Source organism: Euleptes europaea, chromosome 8 (genome assembly GCF_029931775.1).
Source record: "Euleptes europaea isolate rEulEur1 chromosome 8, rEulEur1.hap1, whole genome shotgun sequence".
Taxonomy (NCBI): Eukaryota; Metazoa; Chordata; class Lepidosauria; order Squamata; family Sphaerodactylidae; genus Euleptes; species Euleptes europaea.
Window position 1 is genome coordinate 37,020,832 of NC_079319.1, and position 22,924 is coordinate 37,043,755.

Below are 22,924 nucleotides of genomic sequence, written 5' to 3' on the forward strand. Positions count from 1 at the left end.
TAAGGTCTGGGAGACCCAGGTTCAAATCCCCATCTTGACATAGAAGTACACTGGGTGATTATGGACCAGTCACCTATTTTCAACCTAACCTACCACACATAGTTGTTGTGTGGATAAAAAGGAAGAGAGGAGAATAATGTAAGCTGCTTTCGTCCCCACTGTGGAGAAAGGGGGGATATAAGTGAAGTAAATAAATATAGCTGAAGATGATGGGCAGATAAATGGTAGGTTGGTGAATGGCTAACAAGGAGAGAATGAGGCAGGGGAGAGGATATGGAGGTTGTCAGGGGGAGGTAAAGAGGAAATAATGTGGGGAGGGGGATCCAGGGGAAAGGGATGTGCCCCCCCCCCACAAATCCTTGGTTTCTTACCATGCAAGTGGGCCTGGCCCAGCAGCTGGCACCACAACTGGGCCATAATTTTCTTAGGTAGGGGCTGCGGGGAAGGCAGGAGGGAAAGCTGAAGACAGGGACAGATAAAGGTAGGTTTGCTGTTTGGTGGGAAGAAGAGAAGGAAGCAGGAAAAGGGGAGAGGCTATGGGGGCTTTCAGGGAAGGGAAAGGGAATAGTGGGGGAGGGGAAATGAGATGTCCCCCAAGTCCTTGCAGGTTCCCCCCCCCACACACTTATGGAAGACATAATATCCAGTTATTCACAAGCGTTCCAAAACTGTAAGACTGACAAGTGGTCGTATACAGTTATCATATGTTTTTCCAAGAGCTTAAAGTATGACATCAGCCAACCCATTTTACCAATCTGCTTGGGTTTGTGAAGGCACTTACACTGGCGTTTATGAAGTTTAGTGTAAATGCCAATATTCCTTCACAAACCCATTTGTGATTGCAATAGATTGTCTTCGCAGCTTATTGAGAAGATGTGGACAAATCATGTACATTTAATTTTATATGTGAATTCCCTATCCTTGATTCTCTACTAATAGTCCAAAGGCAGATAGGGGCAGGGAGAAAACCTTACTAATCTCCCATTGTTTAATACATCTCCATATAGCGGTATCTACTACTGGATGTATTCTCTAAAATTTAGATGTGCAAGTCCTCCTTTACACGTGGGAAACTGGTAGTACATATATGTAAGAAAACTAGAAGGACCATGCTGGATCAGATCAAAGGTCTGTCTAGACTAATCTCATGCAGCAGCTAACCAGATGTTTCTAGGAAGTCCACAATCAAGGCATGCCAAAGCTTCCCCCTACTGTTTCTCCATAGCATTCAGAGCTACACTGTTTCTGATCAAATAAGTTCTATTTAGCCATCATAGCTAATAGTCATTGATAGTCCTAATTCCCTTTCACTGCCATCTAAGCTTGTGGCCATGTCTACCTGTGGCAGTAAATTCCACAAGTTAATTATGCATTGTGTAAAAACGACTTCCTTTTGTTTGTCCTGATCTACCATCCATCAACTCTTTTGTATGTCTCCAAATCTAGTATTATGGGAGATAGAGGAAAAAATCTATCTACTTTGTCCACAATATCCATAACTTTATAAACTTCTGTTGTCTCTTCCCTTATGTCATCTTTTTGCTAATAGTCTTTCCAGTAGGAATGCTGCTGCAACCACTTGATCATCTTGGTAGATTTTTTCGAGCTTTTCTAATTCTACTATAGCCTTTTTGACATGGGATAACCAGAACAGTACATAATGATCTAAATGCAGCTGCACCTTAGATCTATACAATGCCATTATGATACCTGCTGCTTTCTTTTAAGTGACTGTTGTATTAGTCCCTACCATGGATTTTGCCTTTGTCCTTCTAAAATGACCAACTTCTAAGTGTTTAAACCAGCTGTGAGTTTATTACAGAAAATCTCTTACCCCAAATATTCAAATACTTAAGAAACTGATGTTCTGCATGTACTGTTAAAAACAGTAGTGAACTTTTGCATAGGCTGAAATTAAAATTCGTATTTTAAACTGCCAGATTTTATGTTGCCATAACATGTTACAGTGTATTTGCTACAAACTGAAGAAGCTGAATCTGCATATCACAAAAGCTGAATATCATGCAGTATACTTGTAAATGAACTTGTCAGTAGAATGTATGTCCTTTAACAGACCACTTTCACAATGGATTTTTTAAGGTATCCCTGTTGATTGATTAAAATAAATATGATCCACACAGGTTGCAACACCCTCTTACATTTCACTCAGATTGGATAAGTCATGGCATTGTCACCTTCCCATAAGCTGTTATATTCTGCAGACTCGTTTTATAACACAATTAAAATATTCAGGCCAAGCAGTAATGGTAAATAGAAGAGACCTATCTGGAGGAGAACCATTTATGCAGCTGAGATTATAAGGAGTCATGGTCATGATATATTAAATTCAGTGTCTTTATATGTTTGGGGAAATTCATATCTCTGAATGCTATTAAAATTACATATAGAATGTGTTTAACAGAATGCTTGGTTATTGACCAAATTACAATTTTTCTATTCTTGATTTATGAACAGATTTAAAGACAACTGGGATCATGATTTTGCTAGCATTTAAAGTTTTTAATCGCCACATTGTCATATAAGAACAGAAGACCTTACTTAGGTCCACTCAATCTGATCAGGGAGGGGCCACTCTGAGTGTTTAAACCTTTCCTTTCTTGCCTCTTCCATGATTTAACTAGAATTGCCCCTCTAAAAGCTGTTAATTATCTCTGTATGTGCAGGGCAGGTCTCTTAAACATGACTCTTAAAACATAGACTGGGTACCTAACTAATTTATTTACTTAAAATACTTCTAACCCTTTCATACTTTGGTCACATAATGACATACTTTCATACTTTGGTCACTGGAAAAGTTGAAGCCAGCAGGAAAAGAGGCATACCCAACATGAGATTGATTGACTCAATCAAGGAAGCCACGGCCCTGAGGACTTTTTGGAGGTTATTAATTCATAGGGTCGTCAGAAGCAACTTGATGGCACACACACTTCTAACCCGATTTTCTCCTGAGGCTTGACCAAGTGCAGAGTGTTGGCCAAGAGATATTTACTAAATATGATGTGCAAAAGGCATTTTATGGTTGTTGTATTGAAATCTGATGACTGTTCTGTTCCACTTCCTGCCTAACTGGTTGGAAAGTCTACGGAGGTCCCAAGATCTGAGGGCATCGTCTTGGAGCAGTAGGTGCAGCTGCTACTGGATCCTAGCTACTGCTTTCTGCCACATTAAGAGTAATTCCAGTAGCTGGTATCTGATATAAGCGTACGAGGATGCTTTATGTGGAATCAGACCACTGTCCACCTAGTCCAGTATTTATGCAGGAAGCAGCTGTCCAAGGTCTCAGGCAGCAGTTTACCTGAGCTCTGTTAAAGAAGATTCCTTAGGAATTTCAGATTGTCACTTTAAGATCTAGGCTTTCTCTTACATAAGCCTTTTTTAAAATCCCAGGGGCAAAAAGAGAGGAAACCTTCATGAAATTACTTTTCCCTGACAGAAATTATCATCAGGAATTGTTTCGTTTCTGGATCTCACATTTATATTCTTAATTTATACTCCATCTTTCTCCCCAATGGGCTTACATCATTTTCCTTTGTTTTATCCTCACGACAATCCTGTGAGGCTGTGAGACGGGCCCAAGGTCACCCAGTAAGCTTCCTGGGATGGCTTTTTAATAGATGCAATGAATTCATGTCGGATAGGTTTATCAACATCTATGAATCAGCTAAATGCAGCCTCCAAGTCCAGAGTCTCTATGTCACAAGTGTTGGAGATCATGCGAGGGCTGTTGCTTTTGTGCCCAGTTGTATGCTTCCCTCAGCTATTTGGCTGGCCACTGCTACAAACAGAATGCTGGAGCAGATATAGTCAGCAGGGTTCCTCTAATGTTCTTCATTTATTTTGTTATGAAACTATTTCTGGAGGAAAGACAACATCCCTGTCAAGCAGTCATGAGGGCCAAGGTAGACGAGTCGCTATCTCTGACTTCCCTCAGGAATGCATCTCCATATAGTAAAGTCCTGGAGCGTCTTTTAAGAGCATCATGGGTCCCTAATTCTAGACAGCTCCTGCCCCACCACACCATTTTTCTGACCAAAGTGCTCATGGGGCATTAGTTGACTAGTTTGGTCCTCAGAAAGCCATTCTTTTTTCTTCAAGCCCAATCTTTTGATGTTTTCCCATATAATCACACCAGAGCATGAAACTGGGAGTGAGCTAATTCTGATCCATAATCAGTATTATTGTGTCAGCTCCAGCAACAACCCCCTTACACATGTACAATGGGAATTGTTCATTACTTGTACATTTTAATGTCTAGTTTTTTTTCCAATGACTTGAATGTTTTCTGCTTGAAATATGAGTCTTTTATCTTCATTTGTATAAAAGATGTTTTGCTGACATTAAAAGGCCTGCTTAATGAGAACAACTTTTCACAATCAAACCATCGCCCTTTATAGATGATGTAATATGTGTTTTTTCCTGATATTCCTGTCTCTGGTTTATACAGGTGTCTTGTAAACATGTGTATGGTCTGAAGTTCAGATCCACTCTTTATTTAGCTAGTGGAATGAAACATAAACATTCATCTTTTTAAAAAATCCATATGGGAAAGTGTGAACCATGGCTGTTATAATAAGAATCACTACAAAATGATTACCTTATATGTTATCGGGACATCAAAGTGATATATGTTGATTCTTCATTTTGAAAGCTGCTTTATTCACCTCCCAGCAAGAGTTTTAAAAGAATATGTTTTGATAGTGGACAATATCTGATCCTTATTATTGTCACCAAAAGTTATATCATTTAGGAGATACATCTCTGTGAGCGCAATCCTGAATGGGGGGGATGTGGATCCACGGCAGCCAGGAGTGTTCCCAGGGTGAAAGGGCTGTGGAAGCTGCCTAAAGGCAGCTCCACCCCAGGGAACGCCCCCCCCCCATGCCGGCATGGGCATCCTCTTCCAGGAAAGCCCTGCCGGCATGGCTGTGCTGGGGGCGGGGGTTGGCAGCACTCAGACGCCAGCATGTTTGCCCCTGCAGCGGCATAGGTGCCACATTATTCTGTGATAAGGTGGCACCTACACCACCTTGGGGTCACGCTGGCTCCTTCAGGAATGGGCTGCCCATGTGCCATGCAGGTTACAAGATCTTGTATATTCATGTACATTTATTCAAGAAACTATACTTTTTCAAAATCATTTTCTCCACATTGTTTTATAAACAAAGGCAATTTAGCTGCATATTTGCTGGGATTTTAAGGTTATTATACTGAGTAGTTAGAGAGATCACTATTAATGAGAAGAAAAAATTAGCTCACCTAATTATTTTTGAAAATTGACAATTGAATTATTAATGATAGTGCAGAATTACATTGGGGGGGGGCGTTGCTTAAATGCCCAGACACCATCTGCTTGTGGGGTTCCATGTGCAATTTTTTTCCCAGCCTACTTCCTTGTGGAACTTTTCATGCCACTAAAGATTTGCTCTTCAAAATCAAAATCTTCCAGTGGGATGTGATGAAATACCAAGTGCTTCATCTGGAAAGAGGAGATATGAGTCGAGTAATATTCAGTTAGGATGGTGGTAGAAAATGTAAAATGTATCTAGTTGCAGCCAACATGGCTACTCCATAAGGTTTTCAAGGAAAGAGACAAACAGAGGCAGTTTGCCATTGCCTGCCTCTGTATAACCACCCATGACTTCCTTGGTGGTCTCCAATCCAAATACTAACCAGGGCTGACCCTTCTGAGATTTGATGAGATCAGCTAGTCTGGGTCATCCAAGTAGTGCCATCAAATAAGATGACCAGAGTTAAAATGACCCTCAGTAAGAAAGCTCACTGGTTGACCTTTCTGGCCAATGACTCTCTCAACCTAACATACCTCACAGGATAAAATGGAAGAAAGAAGAACACACATATGGCACTGTGAGCTCTTTGAAAAGAAGGGCAGGGTAAAAATGAGACAGAGGAAATCTTCTCATTCCATATAAATGAAAGCTCTTTGTACTGACGGCGAAGAGTCTTTCGATTCCAGCCCCTGTTTTTCTATGAATTTTAGAGAATCAAGTGTATCTAATGCTGGCATTATTCTGTCATCCTGACAGAAGTTTCACTTCTGTTGATGTTGATACGCTAAACAAGCACAGCAAATCTGCTCATAAAGGCATTGATCCAAGGAGCCTTGGATCCAACCACAGAATGCTTGGGGGGGTTGTTCTAATTTATCCCTTATTTAGTGTACTCATTGTTTATTGCATTCTTGAAGTCTTTTTGGGGGGGGAAGGGACTATAACATCTTCAAAAAATCAACCATGAAATTATGGTCAGAGGACACTAGCAGAGAGAGCTGGGCTGTACAGTGGTGTACAGTAGCAAACTTTCATCTTGGTATGACTTTATATATCATAGATATTTTTCTGTACTTCTACACAAGGGGAAAGACATATTTCTGTACAATCTGAGTTATTCCTCTTTTCTCTTGGGAATTGTCAGAGTATGAGGAGGGTAGAAAGCTTGTCTATGTGGAGGTGCAGATACTGAATATATAGTCTGAATGTCCTGTAACAGCTTTTATCTCCTGATCACAGGGGGCACATGACTCCAGTTTTAGACTCAAAGTGCATGTTTATTGTCTCAGGCTAGAATTCTTAATAAAGAGTAATATTGAAATAGCTTCCATTTGAGGCTATCTTTGTAGTCATGTAAAAAAACAATAGCCAGAACAACAGTTAAGCGCTATGATGATGCATTCATTTTTAGCTATTCGGTTTTAATATAGGAGCCTCGTGGTGCAGAGTGGTAAGCTGCAGTACTGCAGTCCAAGCTCTGCTCACGACTTGAGTCTGATCCCAACAGAAGTCGGTTTCAGGTAGCTGGCTCAAGGTTGACTCAGCCTTCCATCCTTCCGAAGTTGCTGGAGGTAAAGCGTAGACAACTGGGGAAGGGAAACCACCCCATAAACAAAATCTGCCTAGTAAATGTTGTGATATGACACCACCCCATTGGTCAAAAACAATCTGGTGCTTGCATAGAGGACTACCTTTACCTTTCATTTTAATATATTTTATCTCTGTAAACATTTTAATGTTTTACTTCACCTCTTACACTTAATTGCAAACTTTTAAAACCTTGAATTGATCCATTTTTCTTCTCTTACACAGTCATTTTGCTTGCCTCTCCCATTTTAAAATTATTCGATGCAACTGTCCTCATAAAGTAACATGTAGCTTTGTCTCTTTACTTTGCTTTTGTATTTTCATAGCATGCCATGCCGTTCTGGAGGATCTCAAGCCACTCTGACCTTATGGCCCTTCATCATGCTTTGGAACTGGAGTACTTATAGTAGCACTTTGTAACCCCAGAACTTTCCTCATGTCTATGGACAGTGTGCCTAAGTCTTGTATCAGCGCTGGCCTACAGGAGAACTTTGTGATTTCATCATGTTGACGTACAGCTGCAACTGGTCTTAACCTTTGCCCTTCCAGTAAGCAGAGGAACATGTCTCTTTCTTCAGTAACAGCTGTTGATTCTAGTGCTGTGAATCCAATGAAAACAAGCCATGATGAGAATGTTTTAACAATGTGTCCTTATCACATTTGCTACATTGAAAGGTTCGTACCTGTGAAGAGACTGGGGGGGAGGGGCTTTGAGGTTTCCGAATCTTCAGTGTGGCACACACAGCTTCTTAACTTCAGCAAACTTGATTGCACATCAAAGACTGCGCTTTTTAAAAACAAAATCCCATGGATACATTTCTTGAAAAAAAAGGTTTACTTTTTTTTGTTTAGTTTCTCAGACCCAGGGTACTCTGTAAATCTTATTACTTATTTATGAACAGACTCTGTTTTGACATCATCACCTAAATGTGGATATGTATGATAGATGAAAGGCTATACTGAGTCCTTGCCTTCTGATAATTAAAAAAAATTTTTTTTTGATTTTAGCACATGGCAAAGTAGATTAAAGTATGTCTAATTTAAGCAAATAGGTACATCACTGAGACAATCGTGTACAGGAAGAATGTTTTTTGTGTACATTTGTAATGAATGGATAATGTTTTACATATTGTTTAGGCAATGCTATTGAAAGGTAGTAATGACTTTCTGGTGAAGTACGAGGCAGCGTGCGCACAAGCTGTTGTGCTGTGCCTTATTGAAAGTATTGTGTATAAATATGTAGATAAATGGAATTTTTTTTAGATCAATTTGTCAAGACCAAAAGCATGGATGTCAAGTGTCAATAAGGAATTGCTTTTTATGCTTTCTGTTCTTTTCTCTTTTTTCCCCCACCTTGGCAACTCTACTATATCAAAATAACGATTACTCCTTTCTCTCTTTACACCCTGCCCATCATAGAGTGGCTTCCCGTCTACATTTTGTGCACAGACTTCCAGGTACAAAATATGTACACTTCCTGTCAGTAGAAAATAGTGCACATGTTTAATTCGTTACTTTTCTTGTTAAAATATATTCAGGCTTAATATTTCACTGTTTCAACGTTCTTTGCCAAGAAAAGCAGAAAATTGTATATATAAATCATTGAGTACAATCTGTGCAGTGAGAAGTGGCCCTTAGAATCTGCACATCTGCAAAGTAAGAGCAGTGCTCTGCTCTTTCATTTTCTTTACTGTCAGATATTGAACATGGTAGAAGTTAATCATTAAATGTATTCATTTTTCCCCAAAGGGCAAAGGATTGGAAAAATACAGTTTATGCAAGAGACGTTTTATTCAATGTCTCTTGCCTTTTAAAATAATAAAAGTGTTCATAAACTGGAAAAAAATAAAAATGAAAGCAAATAATGTATTTTAAAGTTAAATGCACAATAACTAGTGATAGGCTGAAACAGTTCTATTTCGTTCCGTCTGTTTTTTTAAAAAAGAAGTAAAATGTTTTGGCAATTTTATTTCTACTCCAAATGAACAGTGTTTTAAAAGTTTATTTCTTTGCTAAAAGCTTAGAACTGTTGAAATAACACAGAGAAGTTTGTTAAAAGGGGGAAGGGCAGGTCATAGTGAGAGTTATAGGTTTTGTGGTACCAAACTTACCGAAGATGACCCTGGCATAACACAAAGAAACATCTTGATGATGTTTAGTTTAATTTTAACTGCTGACATTCACAAAACTTCCTGTCACTTACTGTGAGACCATAATGAAAATTGTGGGTTTAGTGAGTCTGAAACTACAACTCAGCCCAAAATTAAAGAAATTGGTATCACGCCTGCTTCTTCAGACTTTCAAGCTTTGGAAAAATGTGAGCATTTTTAATTGAAATTTCTTTTTAAACCTACAGGCTGGTATGAAATTAAAAACTGTTGAACAACAGGTGCAACTCCAATTTTAAATGTCTCACCACAGTAACCAGATTTTTCTGTTGGTCCATTGCTGGCAATGGGCACAGTGAAATAATTATTGCCAATTTTGATCGACTGCATTAACGTTTGTAACCAGCTTATACTGCATTTGAACTGTACCTGTCTTCTGTCAAATATGAAGACCATGAAAAATCCAGTCCATTTTACTTTAGGCCAGTGTACTGGAGTGGGAATGTTTTAACTGTGGTTGATGTGCACACCCTCCTCTCAGTCCATCCCCTGAGCAAGCTTCTCCATCCCATCTTAACTGTACTGAAGGCATACATTGACATTTCGATACATTGACACAGATACAGCTAACCAAGTACAAGTTAACCAATATTCTTCTGCAGGAGAATGAGAAGTAGAAATTTAAAAAGGGGGAGGTCTGGGGGGGGAGTGAATACACAGTCACACAACCTCCTTCCAATTTTTTAACCACAGGCGAGAGGCCCATTGTTATGTCTGCACTGGATTCATGCGTCCAAATGATTGGTCTGAAGCTTGGTATCTTCTTTTCACTGATGTCTTCATAAGAAATAAACCTCAACTCTTCTAGTTCTTTTTCCAATTTCTTAATTTTTATTTTTATTTTTGCAAAATACACCAGCTTTTAAGCCAGCTACTAGCGAGGCAACAACAGTAGCTATGAGGCAACATCCTCTCTTTGTGAAGGATGTATACTGCTGCTACAGTTTATAATAATTTTGTGATTTTTTTCAGATTGTTTGTCTATCAAATATGGCCCCTTATCTTCATCAACCATATTCATCTAGAGAATCCAATTCAGGGACTATTCACAGTCTATGAAGTTCAGCACATACGCAAGTTCTTTTTTAAGATAGGGGCTATAATTAGATTTTTTTTTTTTTTTGCTTCAAGCAAAATAATGATGGACAATTATTTTTGTCTTTGTTTTATTTTTTGTAGTCATTATGTGACTAAAAAAAGTTTGTCTGGGCCTTATGTACAAAAAAGTGTGTTGTGTCCACAATTCTGTACAGAAATTTTCCTCCATTCATTTTGTGTTTAAATTAATAAAATTGATTTGTGACGTATTAAAGACTTCTCTCCTGGATGGATTTGATTTTCTCCATCCAACCACCACATCCTCCCATCAAGTGCATAACTGTTTTATTTCAGTGTTCATATTGGGAGTCATACGGTGCTGAATGGTTGAATGTATGAAAGAGACCAATCTACTAGAAGGTTCACTGATGGACTTTTGACAAATCTTTCACTCTAGAAGTACCTACAGTAACAGAGTTATTGTAAGGCAGTTTTTACTTCCTTGGGGAAGGGCAAGATACAAATTAACAACAAAATAATAAATTACATTCCTTCTGTGAATATCACAATTATCAAACTCAAACTGCCCCCTGAGAAGCAGCAAATTTCTATCTTGAAAGGATGTAAACATTCAGATTGGTTGTGTGGTTATAGCCTATCCTTGCAGCTTGGTAGAACAGCTCTGTAGTCCATATGACATGGCCATCACTGTACCTGAGGTTACACCTGTGTACCTAGCCTTCTATTGTGATTCTATTGCTAGAAGAAATGTCAGACGTACAGTAAAAGCAATAGAAAAGGCATAGCAACTACAGTGGCCGCTCATACAGCATTCATAGCTACACGACTGTAATGACAGCCACATAATAGCAGCGCATAGAAGACCCTTCTCAACATGTAGCTATGGGAGGAGCACTCAATGCTGCATGTATTTTATTTATTTAATAAACGTTATCCCATCCTTCCTCCAAGAATCTCAAAGTAGCACATATTGTTCTCCCCTCCTCTATTTCACCCTCGTAACAACTCATGTGAAATTGGTTAGGCTGAGAGTGAGTAACTGACCCAGCAAGTTTCATGACAGACAAGATATTTGAACCTGTGTCTCCCAGATCCTAGTCCAACACTCTAACCACTATACCACATTGGCTGTCACCAGTCAATAGAACCCAAAATTCAAGGGAGTCATTGGGGAGGGGCCGTGGCTCAGTGGTAGAGCATCTGCTTGGCATGCAGAAGGTCCCAGATTCAATCCCTGGCATCTCCAGTTAAAGGTACTAGGTAAGTAGGTGATGTGAAAGCCTCTACCTGAGACCCTGGAGAGCCGCTGCTGGTCTGAGTAGGGTTTGATTCAGTATAAGGCAGCTTCATGTGTCTGCCTCCCACCATGTACCATCTCTGCTTCTTTCCCCTTGGTTCTGCATGATATCTTTGCACAACAGTGCTATGCTTCCTATGCAACTGGCTAAAGAATCACTGACCTGCAGTGGGGTACTACTATGATGATTTGCTTTTCTTCATGATGCCATAAGTTGCTATACCACATTGGCACAATGTACAAGATAAGTACATTGGCACAATATACAAGATAAGTATAAGATAAGACCCCTTCTAAACCCTTATTCGCAAGCATCTGTAACTGTTAGCTTGTAATTAATTAATATGTGCAAATGAAACTTTCAAAATTAGTTAAAGTATATTTTTTTAACTTGAGAGTAAGGCATCATTTCAAGCTATTTCTTTAAAGGCATCACTAATCAGTTTGTCATCTGGATTTTCAAAACCATGTGCTCTCCTGAGTTTGGTTTACCACCAAGAAGCTAAAGGCTTGCAAATTCCACATCCTTGTCTTCTTTAGAAAGAATACCACAAACATGTAGTGGGAAGCCACTGGCTGTGTATATGTTGAATGGTCCTTTTTTACCAGCATGTTTTGAGCATTACTGCTACGGTTAAAAAATATATACAACTGACCTGAGACCATTGTAGAGCTTAAAATCAGGCCAGATACTCAACACAAGGTTTAAAGTTCACATTCTGTGCTGCAACAGATTGAAAACATCTAGATTTAATGGTCTTTCTTTACATTTCAAATACTTTATCGGCATCGTAGAATGGGAAAAGGGCGTCTGTATTTTGAAGTGACAGACATATTAAATTGCTATTGTATTAAATATTAGCAACAATATATGAGCTGGGGCTCATGGCCCCTCCTCCCTCTTTGTTCTTAGACAGAGAGAAGATAGCAGTCCTGGGGGAGCAAAGCCTGTCAACTGACCATCCAATTATTAAAAATTGGGGGAGCGAGATGGAATGAAACAATAAGGAAAATGACAGCAACTACATGTTGTTTTTTGTCTTTGAGCATTGCTAGCTGGCTACAGCATGTGCTCATGTTTTTTTTTAATTGTATTTATTCCCCAGACAATGACATTCTCAGAGATCAGTTCCCCTGGAGAAAATGGCCGCTTTGGCCATTGGACTCTATGGCATTGAAGTCCCTCCCCTCCCCAAACCCCACCCTCCTCAGGCTCCGCCCCAAAAACCTCCTGCCAGTGGCGAAGAGGGACCTGGCAACCCTACTTGCAAGGGAGGAGCACAGAGTTCCCTTTTCCTCTTTCCTTTGTGGGGGCAGAGCCCTTCTTTGCAAGTACAGTGGCTGGGAAAATAGAGTGCTGGGGACACCTCGTTCAGGGGCCTGTCAATTCAACCCTGTGGTCCAGTTTGTTTGAAACTTGGTGGCGTGGCAGCCCTCACTCCGTCGTTTCATTTCATTGAAAAACAGCCACTCCAGCCCCCATAGGGAATCATGGCAGACCACCGGAAGGGGTGGGGTGGGATCTTCAAAGGAAGCTGCTTTTACTTGGTGAAAGGAAACAAACAGATCACAACAAGGAAGCATGGAAGCAATGGAAAGGTAATTTTTTAATTGTCAGTCAGTCACTGTAAGAATAGGAAAATGAAATGGATTCAAACAAGGTTTTTTGTTTGTTTGTTTTTTAATGCCGTGGCCAGACAGAACCGGTAATGAATGTCCTACCCAAAAATAAGCAGTCAACCCCTCCCCCACAAACTCTGGATCTGAAATTGTAACAATTTTTTTTCTCAGCACATACCCCTAATGCTGTATGTGTATAGAATGGAGGCATCCATAATAAAACTGCATTTTATTGTGTTGTGTAAGCTACTTTGGGGACCTTTCTGGATCAAAAGGTAGGGTAGAAATCAAATCATATAAACATTTGTCTGCTTGAATTAGCAAGTTGAACCAAAGAAGAGGTTAAAATGGGAAGGCAATTATGTAAAGTTAAAACACGAGAAAAGAAAATTTTACAATGTAAATTATCTTTTGTTTAGAAAAGCACTTGAGTTGTTGTACAGGAGAAAGGAGAACATGAAATCCTGTTCTCTAGTAAAATAGCTTGTAGGCCAACTGAAATCTAATAAAGCAATAGCGGCTTAAAGATTTAGTCTAATTATTTTGTAGCATCCAATAAAATAGTTGATCCAAACATTCAGCAAAACTTCAAGACTCCAAATAAAGATAGCATCTTTATACCCCGTAACGAATACAAATATCCTTAATCCCATTGTACTTCATCTATCTCAGGTTCATATTTCCAGATTTGGTTGATAGCCACTGTGGTGACATCAGCAGCAGCAGAGAATCTCAAAAACCATCATGGGGGCAAGTATTTGGAAATTACTCATCTTTTGAATTTAGGAAATGCCTCAGTGAAAAAATGATGGAAGTGAAGTGTGCATTTTTTACTGGAACCACCAACACTTAACTTTATCTCTGTTGATAGAGAGACAATACAGGATCATGATTACAGGATTATGCATGGCTGTTTTCCTCGAGGTCACCCCTCCGACGACTTCAGATCTTTGTTTTGATTATGCATGTTGCCTCGCTCTTCCCCTGTGTTTCCCTGCATTTTCAAATAAAACAAGTCTCTGAAAACACAGGGAAATGCAAGGAGAGAGTGAGGCAAACTCTGATGGTTGGAAATGGCATGCATAATCAAAACAAAGACCTGAAGTCACCGGAGGGGTGATGGTAGGGTTGCCAACCTCCAGGTACTAGCTGGAGATCTCCTGCTGTTACAACTGATCTCCAGCCAATGGAGATCAGTTCACTTGGAGAAAATGGCTGCTTTGGCAATTGGACTCTATGGCATTGACGTCCCTCCCCTCCATAAACCCCACCCTCCTCAGGCTCTGCCCCAAAAACCTCCCACTGGTGGCAAAGAGAGACCTAACAACCCTAGATAATGGCAAGGGAAACAGCCATTCATAAAAGGCCTATGATATTTTATTGCACTAGGTGTACTTTGCCATTTATTTAACTGGATATGTGAGAGTAGACTCTTGTGCTGGTGAGAATAACTTTTGCTATTCTCACTGGCACAAAAATACTGGCTTGGATCTAAACCTGGCCTTGCATGAGCAGATGGGCCATAACAATTTCTTCTGATTCTGTCTTCCCCTTGCAGACCCCAGGTCTGCATTCTGCACCATTCCCACGGATTCTCCCTAAAAGGAGAGATTTCTTGGGGCCACAGGAGACTTGGGGCGTTTTCACACATGCTGAATGATACACTTTCAATATACTTTGACGACCATTAGCAAGTGGGTTTTGCCATTTCACGCAGTGAAATCCAGCTGTAAAGAACCCTGAAAGTGTACTGAAAGAGCATTATTTGGCATGTGTGAATGTTAGGGTTGCCAGGTCCCCCTTTTCCTCAGGTGAGAGGCTTTCGCGTTTAAGTGTGTGCACGCGCCGACGCACGCACGGCACTTCCGGTTTAGAACAGGAAGTGCCGCCTCGCAAAGGGCCTTTACCTCTTAGTTTGAGTGGTAAAGCGGCCCTTTACCACTCAAACCAAGAGGTAAAGGCCCCTCGCGAAGCAGAATTTCCAGTTCTAAACCGGAAGTGCCCCGCACGTGCACGTTTGTAGAGGGGGCAATTGCCGGGGGTTTGCCTACCCCCAGTGGGCACCTGGCAACCCTAGTGAATGTGCCCCCAATTGGTCAGGAAGGAAGAGATCAGAAAGTTATGTTCAACAAGTAGAGCTCTGTTAGTCGCTTCAAAATCAAAAGAAAGCATGGAAAGAAAGATCTGAAAAATTATTCCGCTTAAATTGCCAATGGATGTGGCTTAGCAATATCCAGCAAACAATGCAACACACACGCAAGGTTGAGTTCTATTAGCTGTGACTTAATAACAGAAAATGAAGGGGGAAAGAGAAAGAAGGGGGGGCATAACAGAGTCATGTTCCAGTTTCCCAAGGGGATTGCGGCTTGTGAATTAGGCTTCTTATGGCTATCTGAAGAAATTACAGGTTACGCTGCAATGACACAGAGGGAACACAAAGAGAAGCAAAGAAGCCAGGAAAGGGAGTGACAAGGAACCAGCATAGCCGTATTCATCAGAACTTACAAAGTCTGGAAAACCTGTTTATTCACTTTGCTTGCGTATCCTGCTTTCTTTAGTGTTGCTTTCTTTAGTGTTGCTGCAGATATGACATAGAAATCTACAGATAAGCAAACCCACGGAAGACATACCTTGTCTGTTACCCAAAGATGTTATGTATTAGCCGATAGGCCTTGAACTAGTTTCCTGAAGAATGTTGGGAAGTCCTGTACCCCTCACTATGCAGCTGTAGTCAATGGATCTGGTATGCTAAAAGCTACCCCTTCACGTTTTTTCAATCTTTCCCACCCTCTGTTTTTACCTCATCCCCATGTCCTCAGCTTCACAGGCTATATGTCTGACAATGCCATTTACATGTATGTTTTTAATAAAGATATGTATCCCCCTCCTTTCCATAAATGAGGTAGGCAGATAGGTAGATGACTGACAAATATACAGACAGATAGATACAGAAATAGAGAGATAAAGCTACATGGCCCCATTCAAGTCAGAGTCATTAAGATAACAAGTTGGGTCAAGCTGGGTTAATTTGTCAATTTCTATTCTCTGTCTGTAAAACTGGAATGATAACCTGCCCCTCAGAGTCCTCATTAGGGCAAACAGTAAAGCTTCTGATGCACCTTGGTTATTAAATACTTAGAGAATATAATGGGAGCAGTCCTAGAGACGTCTCCTCTTGGAAAGTGCTCTTACAGCGCATTCCTGAGAAGAATCCGTGCGCCGGGCTTAGGAGGTTGCACCTCATAGGGTTGCCCCAAAAAAAGGGGTGTTCCCAGCCGAAACCACCCCCAGCCAGCACCGGAACTACCCAGGAATGCCCCAGGAATGCCTCCCGGGATGCTGTTACACCCCAGGAATGCCTCTTGGGAAGCTGCTGTGACCAATGCTGGCGTCTGGACGCCGGCGGCAGGCTCCGTTGGCATCTGGGCCCCACGCTGCTGCAGTAGTGGCCGGAGACCTGCATCCAGCCCTGCACACCAGCGCTGGGGCCACCAACGCTGGCATGCACCTCCCGGACACCGGCACTGTGGGCCCTTGCATGGCATGGGCCACTGCCAGCCTCCAAAGGGCTTTGGGTGCAGCTGCCAGCGCAGCTCAGGAATGGGCTGTTAGGGGTCATTTCTACAGCTCTGTATGAAAGTTTGAAGTCTCTGTGTTAAGCTTCAGACTAAAGGGGGGTAATTCTGAAAAGGTCTGCCTTCTACCTTCTTCACTAAAAATGGGCCTTTTTCAGAAAAAGCTCATATACTTAATATTATTTCAGTGATACTGTTTGAATAATCAATCTGTACGCAGTCTGTTTGGAAGGATTACTTGGGTCTGCATGATTATTTAGGACCCCATCTGAAAATATCATTTATTTAAATAAACAATAGAGGCTGAAATAAGATTCCATCAATGTTTAACCCCCATTGTGGTTTTGAAAAACCTTTCTTCTCTAGCCAATCTTATGTTACATACTTGATGGTCTTTGCTCTGACCACCTCATAAAAAGACTCATAAATACTTTTCATGTGTTACGCAAACTAGCAGTAGTCCCAAATGCACACTATGCCATTTTAAAAGAGATATATATATATATATATATATATATATATATATATATATATATATATATATATATATATATATATATATATATATATATAAGGCATTTCTAAAACAGTAGCAAAGGCAAAGCTATGTTGATGCAGGAAAACAGTGCAATGATACCACCATGTTACAACTTTGGTTCCTTCTCTTTGTTGATACAAGAAAAGATCTGTTAAAAATGCCACCTGAGAGCCAGCGTGGTGTAGTGGTTAAGAGTTGTGATATGGAGTGGTGGACTCTAATCTGGAGAACCGGGTTCGATTCCCCACTCCTCCACATGAGCTGTAATCTGGAGAACCTGGTTTTAGAGCTGTCGATTATGTTCGTCCCGAACTGAAAAACAGTCGAATTTCCCCTGATTCGGCGGTTTTTAGTTCGGATGGAACCGAACTCAAAAAAGGCGGGAAAACGGGGAGCCGAATTCAGCGAATTCGGGATGTTCGGCAAATAATTTCAGCAAATTCGGTGTTCAGCACAGCAGCATAACTGTCCGTTAGTAAGCAGCATTCTCCCCCGGCCAATCGGTGGCCAAGCTGGGTCTTCTTCTGGCCAATCAGTTTGAGCGATTGAGTGCATGACCCCAGCTGCTGCGCGGCCCGGGAAAAGAAAGAGTATCTGTTTGTGTGTGAGAGAGAAATTCCCGTGGGGGGTGCTTGTGCACATTCGCTCCTTTCCGTGGCTGCAGGGGGCGCATTTTTGGGGGTAGAGACCCCAAACTTTCAGCAGAGCTTCAAAGGACCCTTCTTGCGAGACCCCCCAAGTTTTGTAAACATTGGGTCAGGGGGTCCCGAGATATGGGGCCCGAAAGGGGTCCTCCCCTTAATGTGCATTTTTATTCCAATTAAAGCACACATTCGCTCCTTTCCGTGGCTGCACGGGCGCATTTTGGGGGATAGAGACCCCAAACTTTCAGTGGCGCTTCAAAGGACCCTTCTTGCGAGACCCCCAAAGTTTTGTAAACATTGGGTCATGGGGTCCCAAGATATGGGTTCCCCCCCTTTTCCCTATTGGGATGAATGGGATCAGCCAATCCTGTGTGCATCTCGAGAGCAAATCCAAGGCAAAACCTCCCGTGCTTAAATGGAATCGTATTGGATTATCCAGTCCTCCCAGTTTCTCCTGATGGAACAGAAGACATCCACAGTAAGACCCCTTTTGGGGCTTTAATCTATAATTTTTCTCCTGTGTGTGTGTGTGGGGGGGAAGCAGAGTCTGTGTGTATGTGTGGGGAGGGAGCAGTTTCTGTGGGGGGGGGGAGCCAAAGGGGGCTTTCGCCTGTTCTGCCTGGGGGGGTGCCCCCTGGAGTCTCTCTCTCCCTGGTTTGAGGGGGGGCTTCAGTTGTGTGTCCTCAGGCTTTCCCTCATTCATAAGATCGGTTAAGTCTATTTTGATGCTTGCTCAAAACTGGTTTTCAACTTGTGACTTAAAGAATGCATTTGCCTGGTCCCGAGTCCGATGCAAAAGGGGAAATTCCACCCCCTCCGGCTCCTGCTCCTTATGCTTAGCTAACATGCCTTTGTCCCTTTCCATGGTTTGCAAACTCCCAGGCATCACCTGTTGCTTTGCATGGTTGCAAACGTGTTGCTTTGCATGGTTGTGTCGCTTTGCATGGTTTGCAAACTTCTTCTGTCCCTTTCCATGGTTTGCAAACTCCCAGGCGTCAGGTGTTGCTTTGCATGGTTGCAAACGTGATGGTTTGCATAGTTGTATTGCTTTGCATGGTTTCCAAACTTCTTCGCACCTGCCCCGCCCTTGCTCCCCGCAGCTCAGCTGTTTGTTGGGGCTGGGAGCTTTGAGTGGGCGGCAAGCTCTGCTAATTGCAAATGCACATTGAGGGGGAACCCCTTTCGGGGCCCATATCTCAGCCCCCGCTGATCCAATCTTTACAAAACTTGGGGGTTATTGCAAGAAGGGTCCTTTGAAGCTAAGCTGAAAATTTGGGACCTCTACCTCCAAAAATGCCCCCCCGGAGCCACGGAAAGGTGCGGTTGTGATTTTAATGGCTTTATTTGGCCAAATTTTTCCCCGAACTCTGGACCTCATGCCGAATTGCATAGACCCGAAGCGGGGTAGTTCGGACTTGGCATTTCTCGAATAAAAACGGGCCGAATTTTGCCGAATCCGAATTTGACCGAATTATTTTTTTTTCCAACAGCCCTACCTGTTTTGATTCCCCACTCCTCCACATGAGCAGCGGTCGGACTCTAATCTGGTGAACCGGGCTGGTGTCCTCACTCCTACACATGAAGCCAGCTGGGTGACCTTGGGCTAGTTACAGCTCTCTTAGAACTCTCTCAGCCCCATCTACCTCACAAGGTGCCTTTTGTGGGGAGAGGAAGGGAAGGAGATTGTAAACCAGTTTGATTCTTCCTTAAGTGGTAGAAAAAGTCAGTATATAAAAATCAACTCTTCTTCTTAACATACTTTCTTTTGAAAAACCACTGATGCAAAACCATATTGTCCAGCCCACCAGTTAAGCTCTGTCTCATCAGCCTTGCTCACCTTCCCCATGCCTTCAGAGGTGAGGCCAGGGGCAACTAGAGTCAGGGCTTTTCACTGGCATCACCTTGCCTATGGAATGCCTTTCTCTTAGGTCCTTGCCTATGGAATGCCTGGTACCAATACTATTCTGTTTTAGGAGCCAGGACAAACTGTTTGTTTATGCCAGCACTTAAAGGTAAAGGTAGTCCTCCGTGCAAGCACTGGGTCATTACTAACCCATGGGGTGACGTCACATCCCGCTGTTTACTAGGCAGACTATGTTTATGGGGTGGTTTGCCATTGCCTTCCCCAGTCGTCTACACTTTACCCCCAGCAAGCTGGGTACTCATTTTACCAACCTCGGAAGGATGGAAGGCTGAGTCAACCTTGAGCCGGCTACCTGAAATCAACTTCTGCCGGGAATCAAACTCAGGTCATGAGCAGTACTGCAGCTTACCACTCTGTGCCATGGGTAGCACCATTTTATAGTGTGTTTTTAGCCTGACAACTGCTACGTTCACTTTAAACTTGTCAGTGATTTATGCTTTTATGTTGTGGCTGGTTATAATGCTGGGTTTTAATTATTAACTTGTAATATGTTATTGTTGCATTATGTTTTATTTTATAAGCTGTCTCAGGCAGGTTTACTGGAGAGGCAGCATAAAAATGTTCTAAAATAAATAATAAAAAATGTAAAAAACCCAAAATGTATTGCCAACTTTTTAAAATGTTTGATTTTATTTAATTCCAATATCTTTAATGTTACAGCATAATTGATACACACTACATTTAACAGATATCAATCTATCTGTGACAGATCTTTTTCACTGAAACAAGAATTGATATTGACAACAATTAATAACCATCAATAAATGGATCAATATTCCCTACAAAACATCTCATATATTCATCCTTAAGCTTAAGAGCATGGTGCCAGTCATACTGATTGATCTACACTCAATATTCTTCAACTAGATAGGCAGTTAGCGGAGACCTAAAAATGCTGTAATGGAACAGTATGGCGAATGTAGGTGATGAACAGCATAAACCCATGCAAAGTTCCTTCAGTCTGAACCCATTGACTTCCAAGAGCTTACTCTGAAGCAATTCTGCAAAGAATTGCACTGTAACTCAACACAAGTCCTAGAACATCTAGACAAACTGCAAACTAACAAGTCACAGGGACCAGATGGTATTCATCCTAGAGTCAAATGGGAAATTGCTGAACTTCTAACAAAGATATGTAATATGTCCCTTCGATCAGCCTCTGTACCAGAGGACTGGTGAATGGCCAATGTAATACCCATTTATAAAAAAGGTTCCAGGAGGGACCCAGGAAATTACAGGCCAGTTAGCTTAACGTCTGTTCTGGGTAAATTAGTGGAAAGCATTATTAAAGATAGAATTGTCAAGCATATAGAAGGGCAAGGTCTGCTGGGCAAAACCCAACATGGCTTCTGTAAGGGTAGGTCCTGTCTCACTAACCTATTAGAGTTTTTTGAAAGCGTCAATAAGCACGTGGACAGGAATGAGCCTGTGGATATTGTGTATTTGGATTTCCAAAAACTTTTGACAAAGTCCCCTACCAAAGACTGCTAAGCAAACTTCATAGTCATGGGATAAGAGGACAAGTCCTCTTATGGATTGAGAGCTGGCTGAAAAATAGGAAGCAGAAAGTAGGAATCAATGGTCAGTTCTCCCAATGGCGGGATGTGAGCAGTGGGGTGCCTCAGGGATCTGTGTTGGGACCGATGCTTTTCAACCTGTTCATCAATGACTTGGAGTTGGGGTTAAACAGTAAAGAAGCCAAGTTTGCAGATGACACCAAATAATTTAGGGTGGTTAAAACAAAATCGGACTGTGAAAAGCTCCAGAAGGATCTCTGCATACTGGAAGAATGGGTATTAAAATGGCAAATGAGATTCAATGTGAGTAAGTGTAAAGTGATGCATATTGGGACAAAAAATCCCAACTTCACATATACACTGATGGGATCTGTGCTGGCAGCAACAGACCAAGAAAGGGATCTTGGGATGGTAGTGGATAGCTCAGTGAAGATGTCAACCCAGTGTGCGGCTGCTGTAAAAAAGGCAAATTCCATGCTGGCCATAATTAGACGATGAATAGAGAATAAAACTGCTGATATCATACTGCCCTTGTACAAATCTATGGTGAGACCACACTTGGAATACTGTGTACAGTTCTGGTCGCCACACCTAAAAAAGGATATTACAGAGTTTGAGAAGGTGCAGAAAAGAGCAACCAAAATGATTAGGGGACTAGAGCAACTGTCCTATGGGGAGTGGTTAAGACGCTTAGGGCTGTTTAGCTTGGAAAGAAGGCGGCTGAGGGGAGACATGATAGAGGTCTATAAAATCATGCATGGTTTGGAGAGAGTGGACAGGGAGAAGTTTTTCTCCCTCTCCCATAATACTGGAGCACGGGGTCATCTGCTAAAGCTGGAGGGTGAGAGATTCAAAACAGATAAAAGGAAGTATTTTTTCACACAATGCATAGTTAAATTGTGGAACTCCCTGCCCCAGGATGTGGTGATGGCTGCCAGCTTGGAGGGCTTTAAGAAGGGAGTGGACATATTCATGGAGGAGAGGGGTATTCATGGCTGTTAGTTAGAATGGATACTAGTCATGCTGCATACCTATTCTGTCCAGGATCAGAGGAGCATGCCTATTATTTTGGGTGCGGTGGAACACAGGCAGAATGGTGCTGCTGCATTCGTCTTGTTAGTGGCTTCCTAGAGGCACCTGGTTGGCCACTGTGTGAACAGACTGCTGGACTTAATGGGCCTTGATCCAGCAGGGCCTTTCTTATGTTCTTATGTAAGTTATGGCTACTCATTGAACTTTCTGTTGATTAGGCAAAGAGTCATGTTATCCCTAACCCTTACCAGAAACATTAAAAAGCAGAATTTTAAAGTTGATTTCAGTGTATTTTAGAATTTTTTTTCTGTTTAGTTTTTTATAGCCTGCCTTTCTCACTGAGACTCAAGGAGGATTACAGAGTACAGAAACTGGTGGGAGGGGGGGAAGCAATCATACAGTATAGGAAATCCAGTGAACAATGCAACAAGACTGGGAGCACAAAATTGAATGACAGTGTGAGCAACAATATGAACATACAGAATACGGTATACAATGAACAATGCAAATGAACAGTGCAATATTCCCAATACCAATGCAACAGGACTAGGAATACAAGCCTACCCATGACAATGTGAACAGCCAACTGCCCAGGTCAGGATAGTATGACCAATGCAGAGTCTGGGATTATAAAGGTACAGGCAATGCAGTATC

The 22,924-nt window shown here is 41.6% G+C and overlaps 1 protein-coding gene across 1 annotated transcript in view; it reads left to right on the forward strand.

Annotated features, from left to right (window-relative positions):
• EYA1 (EYA transcriptional coactivator and phosphatase 1) overlaps window positions 1–8,307 on the forward strand; it is a 106,254-nt gene extending 97,947 nt beyond the window's left edge. Inside the window, exon 18 of the mRNA XM_056854234.1 lies at window positions 7,223–8,307. Coding sequence (XP_056710212.1) covers window positions 7,223–7,303 — 81 coding nt within the window. The 3' untranslated portion in view covers window positions 7,304–8,307. The remainder of the gene's footprint in view (window positions 1–7,222) is intronic.
• Window positions 8,308–22,924: the final 14,617 nt, after the last annotated feature.